The 14,782-nt window shown below is 34.3% G+C and overlaps 4 protein-coding genes across 5 annotated transcripts; 1 reads left to right on the top strand and 3 right to left on the bottom strand.

Annotated features, from left to right (window-relative positions):
- Nucleotides 1-147: 147 nt before the first annotated feature.
- Nucleotides 148-1,487, bottom strand: LOC106406854 (eukaryotic translation initiation factor 5A-3). The gene is made up of 5 exons (XM_013847593.3): nucleotides 1,231-1,487; nucleotides 861-983; nucleotides 721-777; nucleotides 547-621; nucleotides 148-450 (listed from the first exon to the last, which is right to left on the bottom strand). Exons 1-5 carry the CDS (start codon nucleotides 1,348-1,350, stop codon nucleotides 349-351), a joined length of 477 nt encoding a protein of 158 aa, XP_013703047.1. The 5' UTR covers nucleotides 1,351-1,487; the 3' UTR covers nucleotides 148-348.
- A 958-nt stretch (nucleotides 1,488-2,445) lies between these two features.
- On the bottom strand, nucleotides 2,446-3,745 carry LOC106406717 (cell division topological specificity factor homolog, chloroplastic-like). Of its 2 annotated transcripts, NM_001315825.1 has the most exon segments (3): nucleotides 2,544-2,611; nucleotides 2,613-3,193; nucleotides 3,505-3,668. In NM_001315825.1, coding segments are annotated over 3 exon segments (675 nt in total). In that variant the 5' UTR covers nucleotides 3,598-3,668; the 3' UTR covers nucleotides 2,544-2,610.
- A 172-nt stretch (nucleotides 3,746-3,917) lies between these two features.
- Nucleotides 3,918-6,135, top strand: BNAC06G30550D (protein RETARDED ROOT GROWTH, mitochondrial). The gene is made up of 7 exons (XM_013843241.3): nucleotides 3,918-4,416; nucleotides 4,541-4,652; nucleotides 4,841-5,000; nucleotides 5,107-5,255; nucleotides 5,337-5,488; nucleotides 5,596-5,710; nucleotides 5,792-6,135. Exons 1-7 carry the CDS (start codon nucleotides 4,127-4,129, stop codon nucleotides 5,924-5,926), a joined length of 1,113 nt encoding a protein of 370 aa, XP_013698695.1. The 5' UTR covers nucleotides 3,918-4,126; the 3' UTR covers nucleotides 5,927-6,135.
- LOC106402493 (chorismate mutase 3, chloroplastic) lies at nucleotides 5,969-7,919 on the bottom strand. Its single transcript, XM_013843242.3, has 4 exons — nucleotides 7,591-7,919; nucleotides 6,781-7,090; nucleotides 6,461-6,697; nucleotides 5,969-6,392 (listed from the first exon to the last, which is right to left on the bottom strand). The coding sequence occupies exons 1-4, from the start codon at nucleotides 7,740-7,742 to the stop codon at nucleotides 6,150-6,152; spliced, it is 942 nt and encodes a 313-aa protein (XP_013698696.1). The 5' UTR covers nucleotides 7,743-7,919; the 3' UTR covers nucleotides 5,969-6,149.
- Between the last annotated feature and the right edge of the window lie 6,863 nt (nucleotides 7,920-14,782).

Genomic DNA, 14,782 nt, shown 5'->3' with positions numbered 1-14,782 from the left:
TTATTCATTTCTTTTAATCGAAAAGGCCTATGATACCGAGCCCATGACTCTCTCATAAACCCCCGATGCGGGTGGTCTTAGGATCTAAGAATTATCATATCACACATAGTAATATTTTACCATAGCTTTGGAATTGTCAATAGTAACTTCTCCACAACAAAAACCAAATAGTAAGATAAATAAGGTGTCTTTGCATGAAACATTGGGCTTTAAATTATTATTACGAAGAATAAGAAGAAGAAAAGACCAAACTTTTTCTTATAAACATTTGACTCTGTCAAACTGATAATGATAGTATCCTCTGTACAAGTAGAGCAGAGGAGAATGATCACTTTATTATTATTATTATTACTTGGGAGCAACTTCCTTCAGGGCACACATCTGCTCCTCTCCCATTGCAGACATGACAGACACAACTATATCCTTTCCCTCTTCAAATCCAGACTTGAGCTGCATTCACACAACACAGACCAAAAACACAATCATAAGTGAACCAACCAAAATATTACAATGAACAGGTTATTTAAGCATGCATGAGAAATTAACCTGTGTGAGTAGAGCTTCATCAGTTGGGAGCTTGAGATCATCCTTAGTGCTACCATTGTCAGTAAGAAGGCTGACCTGTAACATAACCATAAAGAGAGAAAACAACCCTCAAATTTAACCATGTGGGGCACATGCAAGACAAAATCTATACTAATGAAAAGAATGAGATCATACAAAGCCATCTTCAGAGATATCAATCAACTGATAGTCAACACGGTTCACATGTGGAACCTACAAGAAAAAAAAAAGATCAATATTCTTGTGAGCCAAGTTACATAATTTATAAATGTTTCCGAAGATCATGAGATACGCACATCACAATTGTGGGAAGAAGGAACAATATCTTCGAGCTTCTTAGAAGTGAAAATATCGATAGCAACAAAGTGACACTTGGCGTGACCGTGCTTTCCAGTCTTGGAAGTGGAAACCTCAACCACCTATAAAAAACCAATAAATAATGTTTCAAATAGTAAAACAGAATGATATTAATAGGCAATTCAAGAACTCTCTCTTCCGACATAAACTAAATAAATTACAACGAAATCTACACGACAAAACTTCAAACATAAACTTATGTCGGTTGGTCCTAAGCACCAAAGCACTCATCACGCCATGCAAATTTTTAACAGTAAGCATATAAAGATATATATACAAGAAGGGAGAAAAGCAATAGAAGAAGATCACCTTGCAGGGACGGCCCTTGATGACGATGTAACCACCCTTACGGATGTTACCAGCTTGCTGAGGATACGTCTTTGAAGCTCCTGCGTCGCTTGACTCGAAGTGATGCTCCTCGTCCGACATGTTTCACCCAATTTTGAAGAAGAGAGCCACACACGAAAACGTTGTGGCAAAGTCAATGAGTGGTATTCAATTTTTATAGACCTTTAAAGAAGAAGAACGCGAAAAGCCTCAGAGAGAGAGAGAGAGAGAGAGAGAGAGAGAGAGACGTGTTGCATACTCTTAACTATTCCTTTTCAGCCGTTGGATCAGAATTTCCTTTCTCAAATCTACCGTCCAGATTTATTTGAGATGTCGCGTGCAAATAACGCGGGGCCCTACACGTGCGTCGTCTATTTGCTGAATAATCCTTTTGGTTTAATAATTTAATTAAAAGGCAGGTCGTAGATGTTACGCTTCCGTGAGATTCTCTATATATGTAATTAGATGCAATTAATTAATGTGTAGAACATAATATATTTCTCATTTTCATTCATAATTACGTGCTTGAAAACAAAAACTTATGTACATGATGATAACTTGTGTACATCAAGACCGAGAAAGCTTAGATGCTTTGGCCTTATTGAAGCAAAACAGTTAGATTTGTTTGAGAGGATAAACTTCAAAAGCGACCGTTAGAGCATGTGCATCAGGAGTTCAGGGGAGGGGGTCACACGTTTTTAAAAAAAAAAAAATATTAAAATAAGCATAAATGAAAGACTTAGGTTCGTCCCGCCTCTTCCGCGTGAACCCGGGTCGTGACTGTTCAGCGTTCACGCGGGCCTCACGCCACGTGGTGGCGGCCTGCTATTAGTCACTTTATTAAAAAAAAAAATTTCTTAAATCAAACAAAAAAAAATTAAAAATTAAAAATTAATTTCTTGAACTTCAACGAGCGGTTCGCCGCTGCGGATGCTCTTACAGCTCTATTACACAAGCAATCCTGTCTATAAAGGCTTTATGTTATTTTAATTGGCAAAATGATAGACTGAAGCTGAGGGCTGTTACAGGAACATCGAAAGGGAGTAGTAGTAGTGGTAGTTCGTTCCAGCACATGCCTGAAGCAGGGCTGATCCAAAGCGAAACACAGACTAACAGCGAAGTACGATTAAAATCTGATTAGTTGAACACCAAGATAGGGTTCTGGATTCTTGCTATGAATCCGACCAACACAAACTATTGCCAAGAAGAACATAGTTAAAACTTCGAAGAGATAAGTTGCATACATATATACAATGGGAATGTTAAGAAACTTTCTTTGTTCCCTCGCAGACTAGAAACTTCAAGAACAGCAACAAGAAAACAGACAAACAAGACACTATTCAAGAATATAACTCTTAACTTCTTACTCTGGAACATAAAAATCGAACCTGACATCCACAGAACCATCAAGGGTATCTTTGTAATCCACATTGGATATAGATCCAACCTCGTCCACGTCTTGGTACTCAGCTTTCACCCTCCGAACAGGCACCGTGACCGAGTAAATGGTCCCGAGATCACCATCCGTAGCTACATTCAGCTGAACTTTCTCCTCCGACTCAATCTCCACGAAATCCGACAGCGCGTGAACGATGTTGTTGACGATTTTCCTCTTAGCTTCGTCGCTAACCGCGCACCTGTCCGAGAACAAAATCATCTTGAGCCGCTGCTTTGCGATTCTCGCGTTGGAGCTTCTTTTCGAAGCGTGGGAAGGGAAGATGATCTTCCACGCAAGGTTTAAACGGTCGAAGAAACTCATGTTGATGGCGTTCAGGAGAAAGCTCTCCACCTCTTGCTGAGCTGGGCTTGGTGATAGCTCGTAGTCTCCTCCGGTGTTCCTTGCTTTGCCACGTGTGTCACCTCGAATGATAATAGACACTCCAGGAGGACATTTATAAGGTTCCAAGATGTTTACGCCGCTGCCCACAAATCCAGAGAAATCAACCTGCAAAATTACAAATGTAAACCGGTTAAGCTCTCTATATAAAGAGAGAGCATATGTATTCTAATTATATAGAGAGATTAACCGGTCTACATCATCTATAGACGGTTTAGTATAAACCGGCACTCTATTCTAAATTTCTAATAGCATCCCTGGGGTTCCCACGCATTCAGATATCTAATCTTCCTAACGAACACAGACCTTGAAGAGAAAGATAGACACTGATACTACGCAATTTCATCATACACAGATCCAAATATGCTCTGAAGAAATTTTTCGAATCGTTAGAGTGAAAGAAAGAGAAGAAATCGGACCTTAGAAGAAGAAGGTAGTGAAAGGCATTTAGGATGGTGATGATAAGGAGTTAGTAAGCTCGCAGAGATCCTCAGATTCCCAGATATCGCCATTTTCGACAAGTTCGAATCAATTTCTTCGCATATGAGAAGCGAATCTTTTCCGGTCGTCTCTTCTTTCAGTTAGGAGAAGAAAAGGGATACCACGAGTAAAAGCTTATATCAGGCAACACACTAAACGCCGTCGTTTTAGCTCCAAACCAAAACGACGTCATATCCTTGCTACCTAAATGCCGTCGTTTTCTCGCAAATGAAGCACTGTCGTTTAAGAGACGACATAAGGAACGCAAGCATTTAAGCCAGAAAACCAAAACGTGGTCGTTTTACTGTCAAGCTAAACGCTGTCGTTCAGTTGCAAAATGAAACGCAGTCGTAGATGAGAAGCCAAACGCGAGGTTTAGCTTATAGGGGGAACTGTGATTGTCGCCGGCGAGAACCCGAGGCTTCTTCGGACCCATCTTAATTATCTGTCTTTGCAATCCTCCACTAAATATTCATTCAATAAAGTCTGATTCTTTCGAGGAGACGAAGACCTAAACCCAAACGAGAACAATTCATTTCTTTTTTTTCTGAATAGCTGTGAATGGGTAGATGGAGAGCAGTCGCTGCTCTTCTTCGTCGTAATAGTCAATTACTCAATTCTTCAAAGCCTTCTTCTTCTCCTCCATGTCTTTGGAAACGCCCGGCGATTGGCTCCCAAGCTTCTCCCTTTCTTAACTTCCGATGCTTCTCAGCGTTCCCTTCTCCCATTTCGATTTACAACAACGACTCTGACTCTGGGTCGAGCGATGTTTATCAAAGCTACGACTTTGGAACAAAGGAAGAGGAAGACAGAGGCAAGATCCCTATCAAAGCCTATTTTCTCAGTACCAGGTACGTTTGAATTGCCTTGAATGTTTTCGAGACTCTTAAAGTTTTAACCTTTTGGTGATGAGTGTGTTGTGTTTGTTTCTGTTTATGATTTTTTTGGGTTTGCTCAGAGTTATGGTTTTGGCAGTATTGATTTGAAGGGGATGCAAGCTGACAACTTATGCAATGTTGTTCCTCCCACCTCTCGCTCAACCAACTCTATTGCTCTCAGATTCTCTGATTCTTCTTCCGGTATCCCTGTAAGATTTTACTCTTCTGTTTCTTCCTCAAAATCATTCACTGTTTTATTCAAGTTTGGTGTTTAATATACTGTTATTACTATTTTAAGTTTTAGCAAATAGTATCATGGCTTTGATTACTTTATGTTGGTTTGGAATCCTCAAAAGGAAGTCATCAGTGTTGATGTTGTGTTCTCTCTTCTTCACAGACGATGGATGAGAGGGAGAGTGTAAGCAGCTGCCGGTTCATGGTTGTCTTTCAATACGGCTCTGCTGTTCTTTTCAATGTTGATGACAATGACGTTGAGGCTTATCTCGACATTGTTCGTAGGCATGCTTCTGGGCTGCTTACAGAGATGAGAAAAGACGGTATTATTCTATAACCACTCCTTGGCTTCTTCTAACTACTTTATAGCTTTTTTTTTTTTTTTGTAATGAACAACCTTTTTCTGGATTTTGTGTGTGTGTGTGTTAGATTATGCTGTGAAGGAGAAGCCTTTGTTGACTGAGGAAATGAAAGGTGGCCCTGACTATATTGTTCTCAAAACCTTGGATACTAATAGCATCCGTATCATTGGGAGTGTGCTCGGACAAAGTATTGCCTTGGATTACTTTGTTTCTCAGGTAAATTGTTCCTTCTCAACTGTCCATAAACGAAAGCAACTGTTCTGATGTTGAAAGTTTTGAGATTTCTAATTCTCTCAGGTTGATAAATTGGTGGAAGAGTTTGCTGGTATAAACCGTGCAATGGAGAAAACCGGAACTTTCACAATGCACAGGAAAAAGCTCTTCCAACTCGTAGGGAAGGCTAATTCTAATCTTGCTGACGTCATTCTCAGAGTTGGTTTGTTTGACAGGTACTCTATCAAATCATTCTGTACTTCTATTTTGTTTTCCTTCCATTCTTATGAAAACAATGTGTACCTTAGTTAGACTCATATGTTCTGTTGTGTGTTCTCATTAGATCCGAGATTGCTTGGAGAGAGGCTAGATATGCGCTGATATATGAGTACCTAAGAGAGGAGTACGAGGTCACTCAGAGATTTGGGAATCTAGACTTTAAGCTAAAGTTTGTAGAGGTATCTTCATTACATTACACACTGATCAGTTTTGTTATCAATAAACAGTTGCCAATCGTGATCCTCTGTTTTGATGTGCAGCACAACATTCATTTCCTCCAAGAGGTGATGCAGAACCGAAGATCAGATCTTTTGGAATGGTGCATTATCTTCCTACTTACCCTTGAAAACATTTTATCTATTTACGAGATTGTCCGAGAATCCACCGGAGCTTAACTCTGATACTACAGATCATTGCAGAGTACTCAAACCTCTGTAAACATCAGAAGGAATTTTTTTAATTATTCTCAGAATAGTTCATTTGTTTTGATTCTCGGTTTAAACCTTGTAATAAACTCAGCTTGAGTAGCTAGCTTTCGCTGCTCATGTCACATTACAGTTTCATAAAATTAAAGATCAAATACAAAAAGTTATGATCTCTTCTTCTTGATAACAACACTCAATCAAGCCTCCTAAGCAAGTACTCAATTTGGACTTCCTTTGTGAGTGGCATGATTCTTTCTCCATAGAGTTTAGCAACTAAGCTAGGGTTGATTTTGTATGAAGGATCAGCTCCAGATCCAGTCTCTGGATCGTTGATTGTTATGTCTTGACCGAAAATTCTGGCTTTGGTCTCAACTCTTTTCTTGATTACTTCTTCAACTGTTTCATACGTCAGAAGTCGCAACAGTTGTGCCCGGTCCTGCAAAGACTCAAGTCAGTTTATGAACAAAAGAAGATACAGACAGTGAGTAACGAGGGGGCATTTACTTGTTCTCGGATGGCTGTTTCATAGGTAGCTGGATTCTCACGAAACTTGGCCTCAGCAACGAATTTACCGAAGTGGATTCTCTTTGAAAGAATCTGCAAACACATTGTGTCGCAGACGGCAGCTGAACCACAGTTACCATCGTCCCCTGGATTGACCAGTCTGGGAAGAAGGTGTCTGAAGTACATGTTCCACACCTTCTTGTTGATGTTTATCGAATCAGCACAGTGATGCAGAACCTGGTTTAGTTTCAATACAGAAGAGAAAACTTTAACTTTACAGTTCATCATCCCTTCTATGGAGTGTGTCTAAGTAAATTCACCTGTGGGTATAGAATAGGGGGAAGGATTGGCTCAGGCAAGCATTGTGGGAAAAAGGGATGTTCATCTGGACTCTTGTACCTGTCCACCTTAGCATGGAGCTGTTCAGTCTCTCTGACCATAAACTCGACCAAAGATCCTTGAAACCCTTCCATAGCAAAAGCATCTTCGTCATAAGTATCAGGATTGTAGCGATACTGAGCTCGCTCAAGAAGGTTGAAGATGATGCTGTCCTCTTGACGAATCAAAGTGTGTCTTATGCTGTCAAGTGTCAAGCTCTCACTCTCGTCCACCCTTAGACTCCTCGAGTATCTGAAACATAATAGTCACACATCAGTTTCAGAAACACTATGCATCAAGGAATATATATATCATTTTAACTACATAAGATTCATAAGAAAAAGACAGACAATAATTTGCAATAACATGATCCTATTAGGCTCTTGGATCAACAGTAATGACACTATTCTATTGAAAATAATATGCTTATTAGATTGAAAAGATATTCGTAATTGAATTTAAATCCTGCATTATTGAAAATCATGTCGTAACACATGATGAATCTGCCAACATGTTACAAGTACAAAGCTTTGCTAAACCGTACAGCTCAGACCAGGACCATCCATGTACACTGCAACCACTGACAACACAAAAACGAACAAGAGCAGAGGAAAGCAATAAAAAAAGGCACTCACTCTCGTGTAGAAAAAAAAAAAAGAGTTTATGACCGACACTTCAACTCAATGGGTGTAAAAAGACATATATACGAGAGTACAAAAAACCGAACATATGGCGTGCAGAGAGGCTATTACCGGATCGGAGAAGCTGCGGAGTGTCGGAGGGAGAGAGATCCAGGTGGTCCAAATCTGGATTTACCGGCAAAATACGAGACGGGTCTAGAAGAGTTGGCGAGATTGAGGCTTGGGGGATTGTAAAAAGTGGGGTTGAGTAGCACAGCCTCCATCGAAACCTTGTGGAAGAAGAGAGAATTAGGAACAAGGAAAAGGACAGAAGAGAGATTCGGCGAGTTGGTAAGAGAGACGAAAATGAATATATTTCCTTAGTCAGTTACAAAATGTTATCCGGACAAGGATTGATAGGGAATCACGTGTTTTATGTTTCTTCGGGTTTTTTTTTCTCTCTCTCTCTCATAAAATGTTGGGAACATTTTTGTTACCTATCATTAGGAAGAAAAAAAAAGAAGAAGGATGCGTAATCCGAGAAAATACTTTTTTCCTTTCTTTACGAGAAACGATAATATGTATGTAATATCGTCGTTAAAGCTAATTTAAATATGCAGATTTTTGAAGGGATTGAAACTACAACATGCGGTTTCTGATTGGTAACATTGCATGATTGTAGAATAATGAAAAATACACTGATACATAATAATCTAAAATTTATTAAATGGATATATCAAAAATCATTTTACTAACCACAAGGATGTGGTCGGGGTGCCGAAGGCAACTCAGAAAGTCTCTAAAGGATTCAGGTTCGAGCTCAGATTATCCATCCGTTTAGCTATGTGACACGAGTATCAAGCTCTCCTTACTAGCAACCGGATATATCTGGCACCGATGCACATGTTTCCAGGATTAGTGGGTTTCGACCGCAGGGTATCTCTGAATCAACAAATAAAAAATCATTTTAACTTGATTTAATATAAAATAAAATATTATTAATTAAATTGTTTATTGCAAAATAAATATATATTGGACTTTATCATAAGAGGATAATTTACTGTAATAATTTAACTTATTTTAGTGTTTTTATAATATTGTATTTGACATTTTATGATGTTTGAAAATCAAGTTATATCGACAGATGTAAAATTTTAGTATGTTATTATTTTCTTATTTAATAAATTCTGTATCAAGGGGTCAAACTTCCACGAAATTCACTTTATGTTTTTTTCATTGACCGAATGTATTTGAAATTTTGAATTGAAGCCCAACTAATCTTTTTAGGAAGATGGTATAAACAAATAGTCCGGTTTCAAAAAAAATTTAAAGGCATAAAACATAGTTTTGTGTCATCTCGTCAAACGATGATAACTTAGTTCATAACAGTATTCCAGATCTAAATGGACGTATTTACAAATCCTAAACTTTCTTTTTACCTAGGCTATCATTACTAGTTTAGGTATTTTAAACTAAAATAGTGAAAGAGTTATCGAAGAATTTAGTGAAACTATATTTAGTTAATTCAATCATCTTAAAATTCAAATATTACTTGAAGCCTTCTTTCAGAAAAGTTCAATTTTTTTTTTGTAACTTAAGTTCAAATATTAATCCACTTGTTTATTTATATTCATTCGGTTATTGTTTAAAGTCTTGATCTGTAAGAGTTTTGAGATAACACTGATAGACTTTTTTTAAGTTTTTGTTACAAAAATAGCTATAAAAAAATAAAATGACCAAAATAACATTTTTTATTTTAATTTTTAATTTTTAAAAATTTTAATTCATCCTCAAAACTCAACCCCTTAATTCTAAATCATAAATCTTAGATTAATTAATCCTAAGGGTATAAATGCATATTTATTTTTCAATAAAACTTTTTTTTGGTCATTTTCTCTTTTGGGATCTATTTTTGTAAAAATAAACTAAAAAAAGTTATCAGAAAATTTTTCTACGTGTACTTTGTTAGAATTAATTTAGAAATATATCATATGTGAGAAATAAAATGTTGCTATGCGATGATTATAGAGATCTATGATCATATATTGCATCAGCTCTGCCAAAGACCCAAAGATTCCGTTCTCGACTCCCATGACCTGATTATGTACTTGTGGTTTAGTAGTTTACAAGAAGAGGCAGTTTTAAATTTTTATCTCTTTACTTTACTTTTTCTCCACTTCTAGATCTACCCTATCTTTTAAAAAACCATAATTAAATAATTCTTTTCGGTTAGGGAATAATTTTAAAACATAAAAAAGTTTGTACTTGTGATTATTCTACACAAGCCAGAAATATAAAATTCATACGGGTTCTAACGTGTTAAATTAATAATGCATAAACACGTTACCGTTAATGTTAGTGTGTATATCAACAGAAGAAATAATTATTTATATACTTGTTTTATATCTTTGTTTGCCACCACCAGTGTGGATTAAAATAATTAATAACATTCCAAGTTGACTTAACATTGGTCGATAAATTAACAAAAAAAAAAGAAAATAGATACAACTAGATTGAATATTATCTTCATGTCCAATCACTAAAGGGACACGTAGCTAAATCGAAAGAAACATGCTTTTCCTCGGAATAATGGCATTTTATGTAATATCTCCACAAGGAAGCCTTTTTAAATGATATTTTGTTTAAGTAGAAGATCAACCAATCAGGGACGTCCAGAAGAAACAAAACTACAAAAGTATCCAAAACCAATCCCAAAACTGTAATTATCTTCAAAGTTAGGGCCAATTAAATTCAGACCCCACATTCAAACTGAAAACCTCAAAGTTGCTTCGACGGTGGGACCCTCATGCTTTTTCTCAATCTAATTCTAACCTAATTGATAAACAAATGATGCTTCATTCAGAAATTAAGGTGTGCTATCATCAAACTTGTAAATTAGGGAAAACTATTTGGCCTAATCAAGTGTCTTAGCTTTTAACATGTCCTTGACATTCAATTTTGTGTCGATATTAAATTATTTTTGTTACAACAGTTGTTGTAATTAAGAGATTGCATTTTTTTATTGATATAATTATTACTTTACAAAATATTTTTTTTAGATTTTTCTCTTTTAAGTATATTTTTTGTAAATTAAATATATTTAATTTTACTGTGTATACATTAGTAAAATTTTAGAAGTTCAACTTTCTATTTTATTATATTATTCTGTGGATATCAAATATATTTCATATACTTTAATATAGTTTTAGATATAATTGTACTAAATCATCAAAATATATTGAAGTGTTAAAAGTAGAAATAAATTTCACTATAAATATAAAACATATAATACAATATTATGTTTGCATTAATATAAACTATATATATTATTAATTTATGATTTTAACAAGATCATATATTTACATATAATTTTATTGATTGTGTCATATTTTGAATCAGAAAAATTTGAAATCAATTTTCATTAATTTATTATATTTTAATTTATCAAGTATTAATTTATTGAATCTATATAGTACTCCATCTGTTTCTAATTGTAAGTAGTTTTGCTTAAAACCACAAATATTTAGGAAGATGTAATTTGAAAAAAAATATATCATTTAATCAATTAATTCAATCAATTATAAAAAATCTAACATTATTTCATTGGTCACACAATATCTAATAAATAAAAAGATGCATTGAAATATGTAAACTACTTATATTGTGAAACAAACTCTTTTTGCTAGAACTATTTACATTTGGAAACAGATGGAGTACTTCTTAATAATCAATTGAGTAAATGTTACATATATCTTTATTCAAATCAGAAGAAGCGTCCAAGATATTTTAAAAATAATATTTAAATAATCATTTTCATAAATTATTAATGAACATGGAAATTCAGAGTTTGAACATTTTTTCATATGCAAGATGTTCTGTTTGTACTGATTCGTTGAGTATAATTAGTTATATTTTATGGTTTATTTTATATTTGGTTGAATAGTTTTTAATTTATAATTTAATTAATATTTTAGATAGTTTTTTTAAAAAATGTATGTTTTATCTAAAACATTTTATATTAAGAACAAAAGAAATACTCCCTCCGGATACGAATGTATGATGTTCTATCTTTTTATTTTGTATACAAATGTATGATATTTTGAGATATAATTAATGTATTTATTTTTAAAATTTAAACATAAATTAAAAAGTAAAATTATGAGTGGTGAAACTTTATTGATATAACCAAAAAGTAACAATTAAAATAGTGTATTTATTGTTTCTTAATATGTGTGTAAAACCTTAAACATCATACATTTAAATCCAGAGGGAGTATGTATTTTAGATGAAAAGTGAAAACCATTTTGTCAAGATCACGATACAGAGTGACTACTAACTTTTCTCAATATTAAATCCGCTATCATAAAAATGGAATGCACACAATTAGATCATCAGTTTCATCATTAATTACTTGCATGCTCAAATAACACAACTCGTTGTAGTTTTTATATAAACTAGAGCCGGGTCCGCGCTACGCGCGGATAACATGTTCAATTGAAGTAAATTTTTAATTTTTGGTATTTTTAAGTTCTAGAAATTGGAAGTTATTTTTTGCGTATTGTAGAATGAACCATATAGTAAATTTGAATAATATATTAGGTTGAGCAAACAATTTTTTTAGGATAAAAGAGTATATGAGTGGACATTTTTAATTGACGTAGAAAGCAGTAATTTAAATTTTAAAACAGTTGACCGGTGTCGTTTGATGTCTTGTTGTTCATCCCATGTGGAGTTATGGCTTCAAGCTTATTATAGCAATTTATTCCTATTTTGGAAGCGTTGTATGATATCAATGTCGGTGTCGAAGTAAAAGCGGCGATCCAGGTGTGGTTGTGAGTGATAGTTTTCCTGTAAAAGTGAAATATTTGTAAGCATTTATTTTGACGTAAATATTATGTTTAGTTTATTACCTTCATGTAACTGTGGAATGATACTTGTGATGATTACGATTTTTTTTTTTTGGTAGATATGTGATTTAGCTCCCTGAAATTTCCCGTCTCATTGTCCCAGATAGTTAGACGTACCATTTTGGATCTACTAAAAATAATTGTTGTATTATATATTTATTAGTTAAAATAAATATTATTTAATAAAGTGTTAGTACCTGTGTAAACGCAATTCAGAATATGTGTTCTTGTTTTATAAATCACTTCCTTGGATGAGGCATATTCGACCAACAATATCTCTGATAATATTTTTTTATAGTGAGGAAAACGATAATTTATTTGTTTGCGAGACTCCGGCAATGGTTTTTTTTTTACCTGGGAGAAAATTGGTTGCACTTGCTAAGCTAATCAATTGGGGGTAGTGTTGGGGCCGGAATATGTATGAAGGTATTGGTGGAATGTTTTCTTCAAACTGTGTAATAATTGTTTTCTCATTGATATTGATTATGTAGGGTTGAACTGTAAGACTGTACCGTTGGTTAATGGGAAGTAGATTAAAATATCTAATGTGATAAATTTTCCCTTCTTCGAACCGTTGGTACATTTTGTCCGACGTAGAAATAGGCACCCTCCCTCCCATTTTCTGTTCCTGTTGAGTGGTTTAAAACAATCATTTCATATGTAGTTGGAAAGAATAAAAACAGAGTATTTTTTAGACAAACCTGGATGTCAAGACAAATGAAAGTTGTTCATAGGAAATCATTTTTGTTTTTGTGATTTGTGATGAGCCACATCCTAATGGTTTTAGCGATTATTGGTTGTGGTCCGAGGTTGTTGCTCCGGTTATTGTGATCTTCGGCTGCATGATTTGCACATATTAGAGTGTGATTTATTTTTTATTGACCTTTTTTTTTAAATTTTTTTGAAGTGAACATAGTTATAATTTGTTTCTTTTTAAAAAAATTGGATTTCTTTCATTTAATTTAATATAATTAAAGAATATGTATTTGGAGTGACCAAAATTTAATTTAATTTTTAAAAATTAGATTTTTGAAGTGAAGATAGTTTGTTTGTTTGTTTTTTTATTTGCCCATCAAAAGGACGTAGCATGAGTATTTGGAAGTGTTAATTTTTAATTATTTTGTTGGGTTTAAATATAATAAAAAGGAACTCTAAGAAGTAATGTCAACATTATGTCAAATCAGTTATTTAGTATACATTATATTTTATTATTGGTTGAATAATAAATACTAATGATGTTTTATTTTATAAATGTATAATATAAATATGTTGTTGTACAATTAATACGGTTCATAGTTTGTATTTTTAAATACAAAAAAGCACTACTATCTGAAAGAAAATCTACCTTAGATTTAAGTATTAAATTAATTTATCAATACTAATAATTTTTTGATTCAAAAAGGAGCTTGTAAATATAAAATACCTCCTAAAAGGGGAGGATCTCTGGATGTTGATTTGACCATGGTGTTTAGATCAGCACTTCCTTAAACCAAAGGAAGAATATTAAAATGATTGTTCAGATCGACCACCAAAAAAAAGGTTACCTAATTGGTTTTTGCGACGAAGGGGTAGAGCTGGTTGATCGTAGACGATTTCTTACCAAATGACGTTAGGAGGTTTTTTCGTGGGATTTTGTATCTACATGCAGACGTTAATAACTTAAATGGAATACCAATACTATAGACTAATCGTTTGAATAGCTTACACTGATTAGGTTGAATAACTTAGACTGATTTTCTGCAGAGGGAGAGACGATGGATAAATGTTATGGTGAGCTTAGAGTCAAAGCTTGAATATATATTTTGATTAACATTATGGTTTTGTTTCCATATCTTTTGTTTTTTTTTGTATTAATGGCAGAATATATGTTATTTACTTCTTAGTGAATGCAAGAGGATTTTTTGCTAGAAGAATATTATTATGGGGCCAGTTAAACTTGGTGAAATCGTTTTTGATTTAGACGTGTATAGCTAGAAGTCTATCTAATAATTAACAGCTCGACAAAAACCAATTCATGCATGCATTTGTTTTATTATAAGGCAACTCGTAAAGGACGTATTCCTTATTGTTTGCATGCATTGCAATTTGTTTACGTGTTCTTAGTGAATAATTAACATGTACACATAATTAATGGGCTGGGCTGCGAGATTGTTCTTTTAATTCGAAGCTCACTCGCTGTAACCAAACCAAAGCAATTTTAATTCGAACCTCATTCTTTTAATTCGAAGCCCACTCGTTGTAGCCAATTTTGTAACCAAAGCAACTTTAATTTGAAGCCCACTCGCTGTAGCCAATTTTGTAATCAAAACCAAACCCAAATCTTTTATTGCAATTTAATTGAAAGCCTAATCCGCCAGTGACATGGCAGTATGATTGGTGAGGATTATTTTGCCCATGTGGTACCCTTTATAAGCTCT

This window comes from Brassica napus, chromosome C6 (genome assembly GCF_020379485.1).
Source record: "Brassica napus cultivar Da-Ae chromosome C6, Da-Ae, whole genome shotgun sequence".
In the NCBI taxonomy this organism is placed as follows: domain Eukaryota; kingdom Viridiplantae; phylum Streptophyta; class Magnoliopsida; order Brassicales; family Brassicaceae; genus Brassica; species Brassica napus.
Note: the sequence above shows the minus strand (reverse complement) of the source record. Positions and strands in the feature narration are given on the sequence as shown.

Excerpts from the sequence above, each read along its gene's own strand:
- LOC106402493 (XM_013843242.3), bottom strand. The coding sequence starts at position 7,742 with ATGGAGGCTGTGCTACTCAACCCCACTTTTTACAATCCCCCAAGCCTC. Across the intron at positions 7,091-7,590 it reads TCCGCAGCTTCTCCGATCCG|ATACTCGAGGAGTCTAAGGG; the intron begins GTAATAGCCTCT and ends ATTATGTTTCAG. Across the intron at positions 6,393-6,460 it reads AAACAGCCATCCGAGAACAA|GACCGGGCACAACTGTTGCG; the intron begins GTAAATGCCCCC and ends GAGTCTTTGCAG.
- LOC106406854 (XM_013847593.3), bottom strand. The coding sequence starts at position 1,350 with ATGTCGGACGAGGAGCATCACTTCGAGTCAAGCGACGCAGGAGCTTCA. Across the intron at positions 778-860 it reads CTTCTTCCCACAATTGTGAT|GTTCCACATGTGAACCGTGT; the intron begins GTGCGTATCTCA and ends TTTTTCTTGTAG. Across the intron at positions 622-720 it reads ATATCTCTGAAGATGGCTTT|GTCAGCCTTCTTACTGACAA; the intron begins GTATGATCTCAT and ends GTTATGTTACAG.
- LOC106406717 (XM_013847440.3), bottom strand. The coding sequence starts at position 3,597 with ATGGCGATATCTGGGAATCTGAGGATCTCTGCGAGCTTACTAACTCCT. Across the intron at positions 3,194-3,504 it reads CACTACCTTCTTCTTCTAAG|GTTGATTTCTCTGGATTTGT; the intron begins GTCCGATTTCTT and ends GTAATTTTGCAG.
- BNAC06G30550D (XM_013843241.3), top strand. The coding sequence starts at position 4,127 with ATGGGTAGATGGAGAGCAGTCGCTGCTCTTCTTCGTCGTAATAGTCAA. Across the intron at positions 4,417-4,540 it reads GCCTATTTTCTCAGTACCAG|TATTGATTTGAAGGGGATGC; the intron begins GTACGTTTGAAT and ends TGGTTTTGGCAG. Across the intron at positions 5,489-5,595 it reads AGAGTTGGTTTGTTTGACAG|ATCCGAGATTGCTTGGAGAG; the intron begins GTACTCTATCAA and ends TGTTCTCATTAG.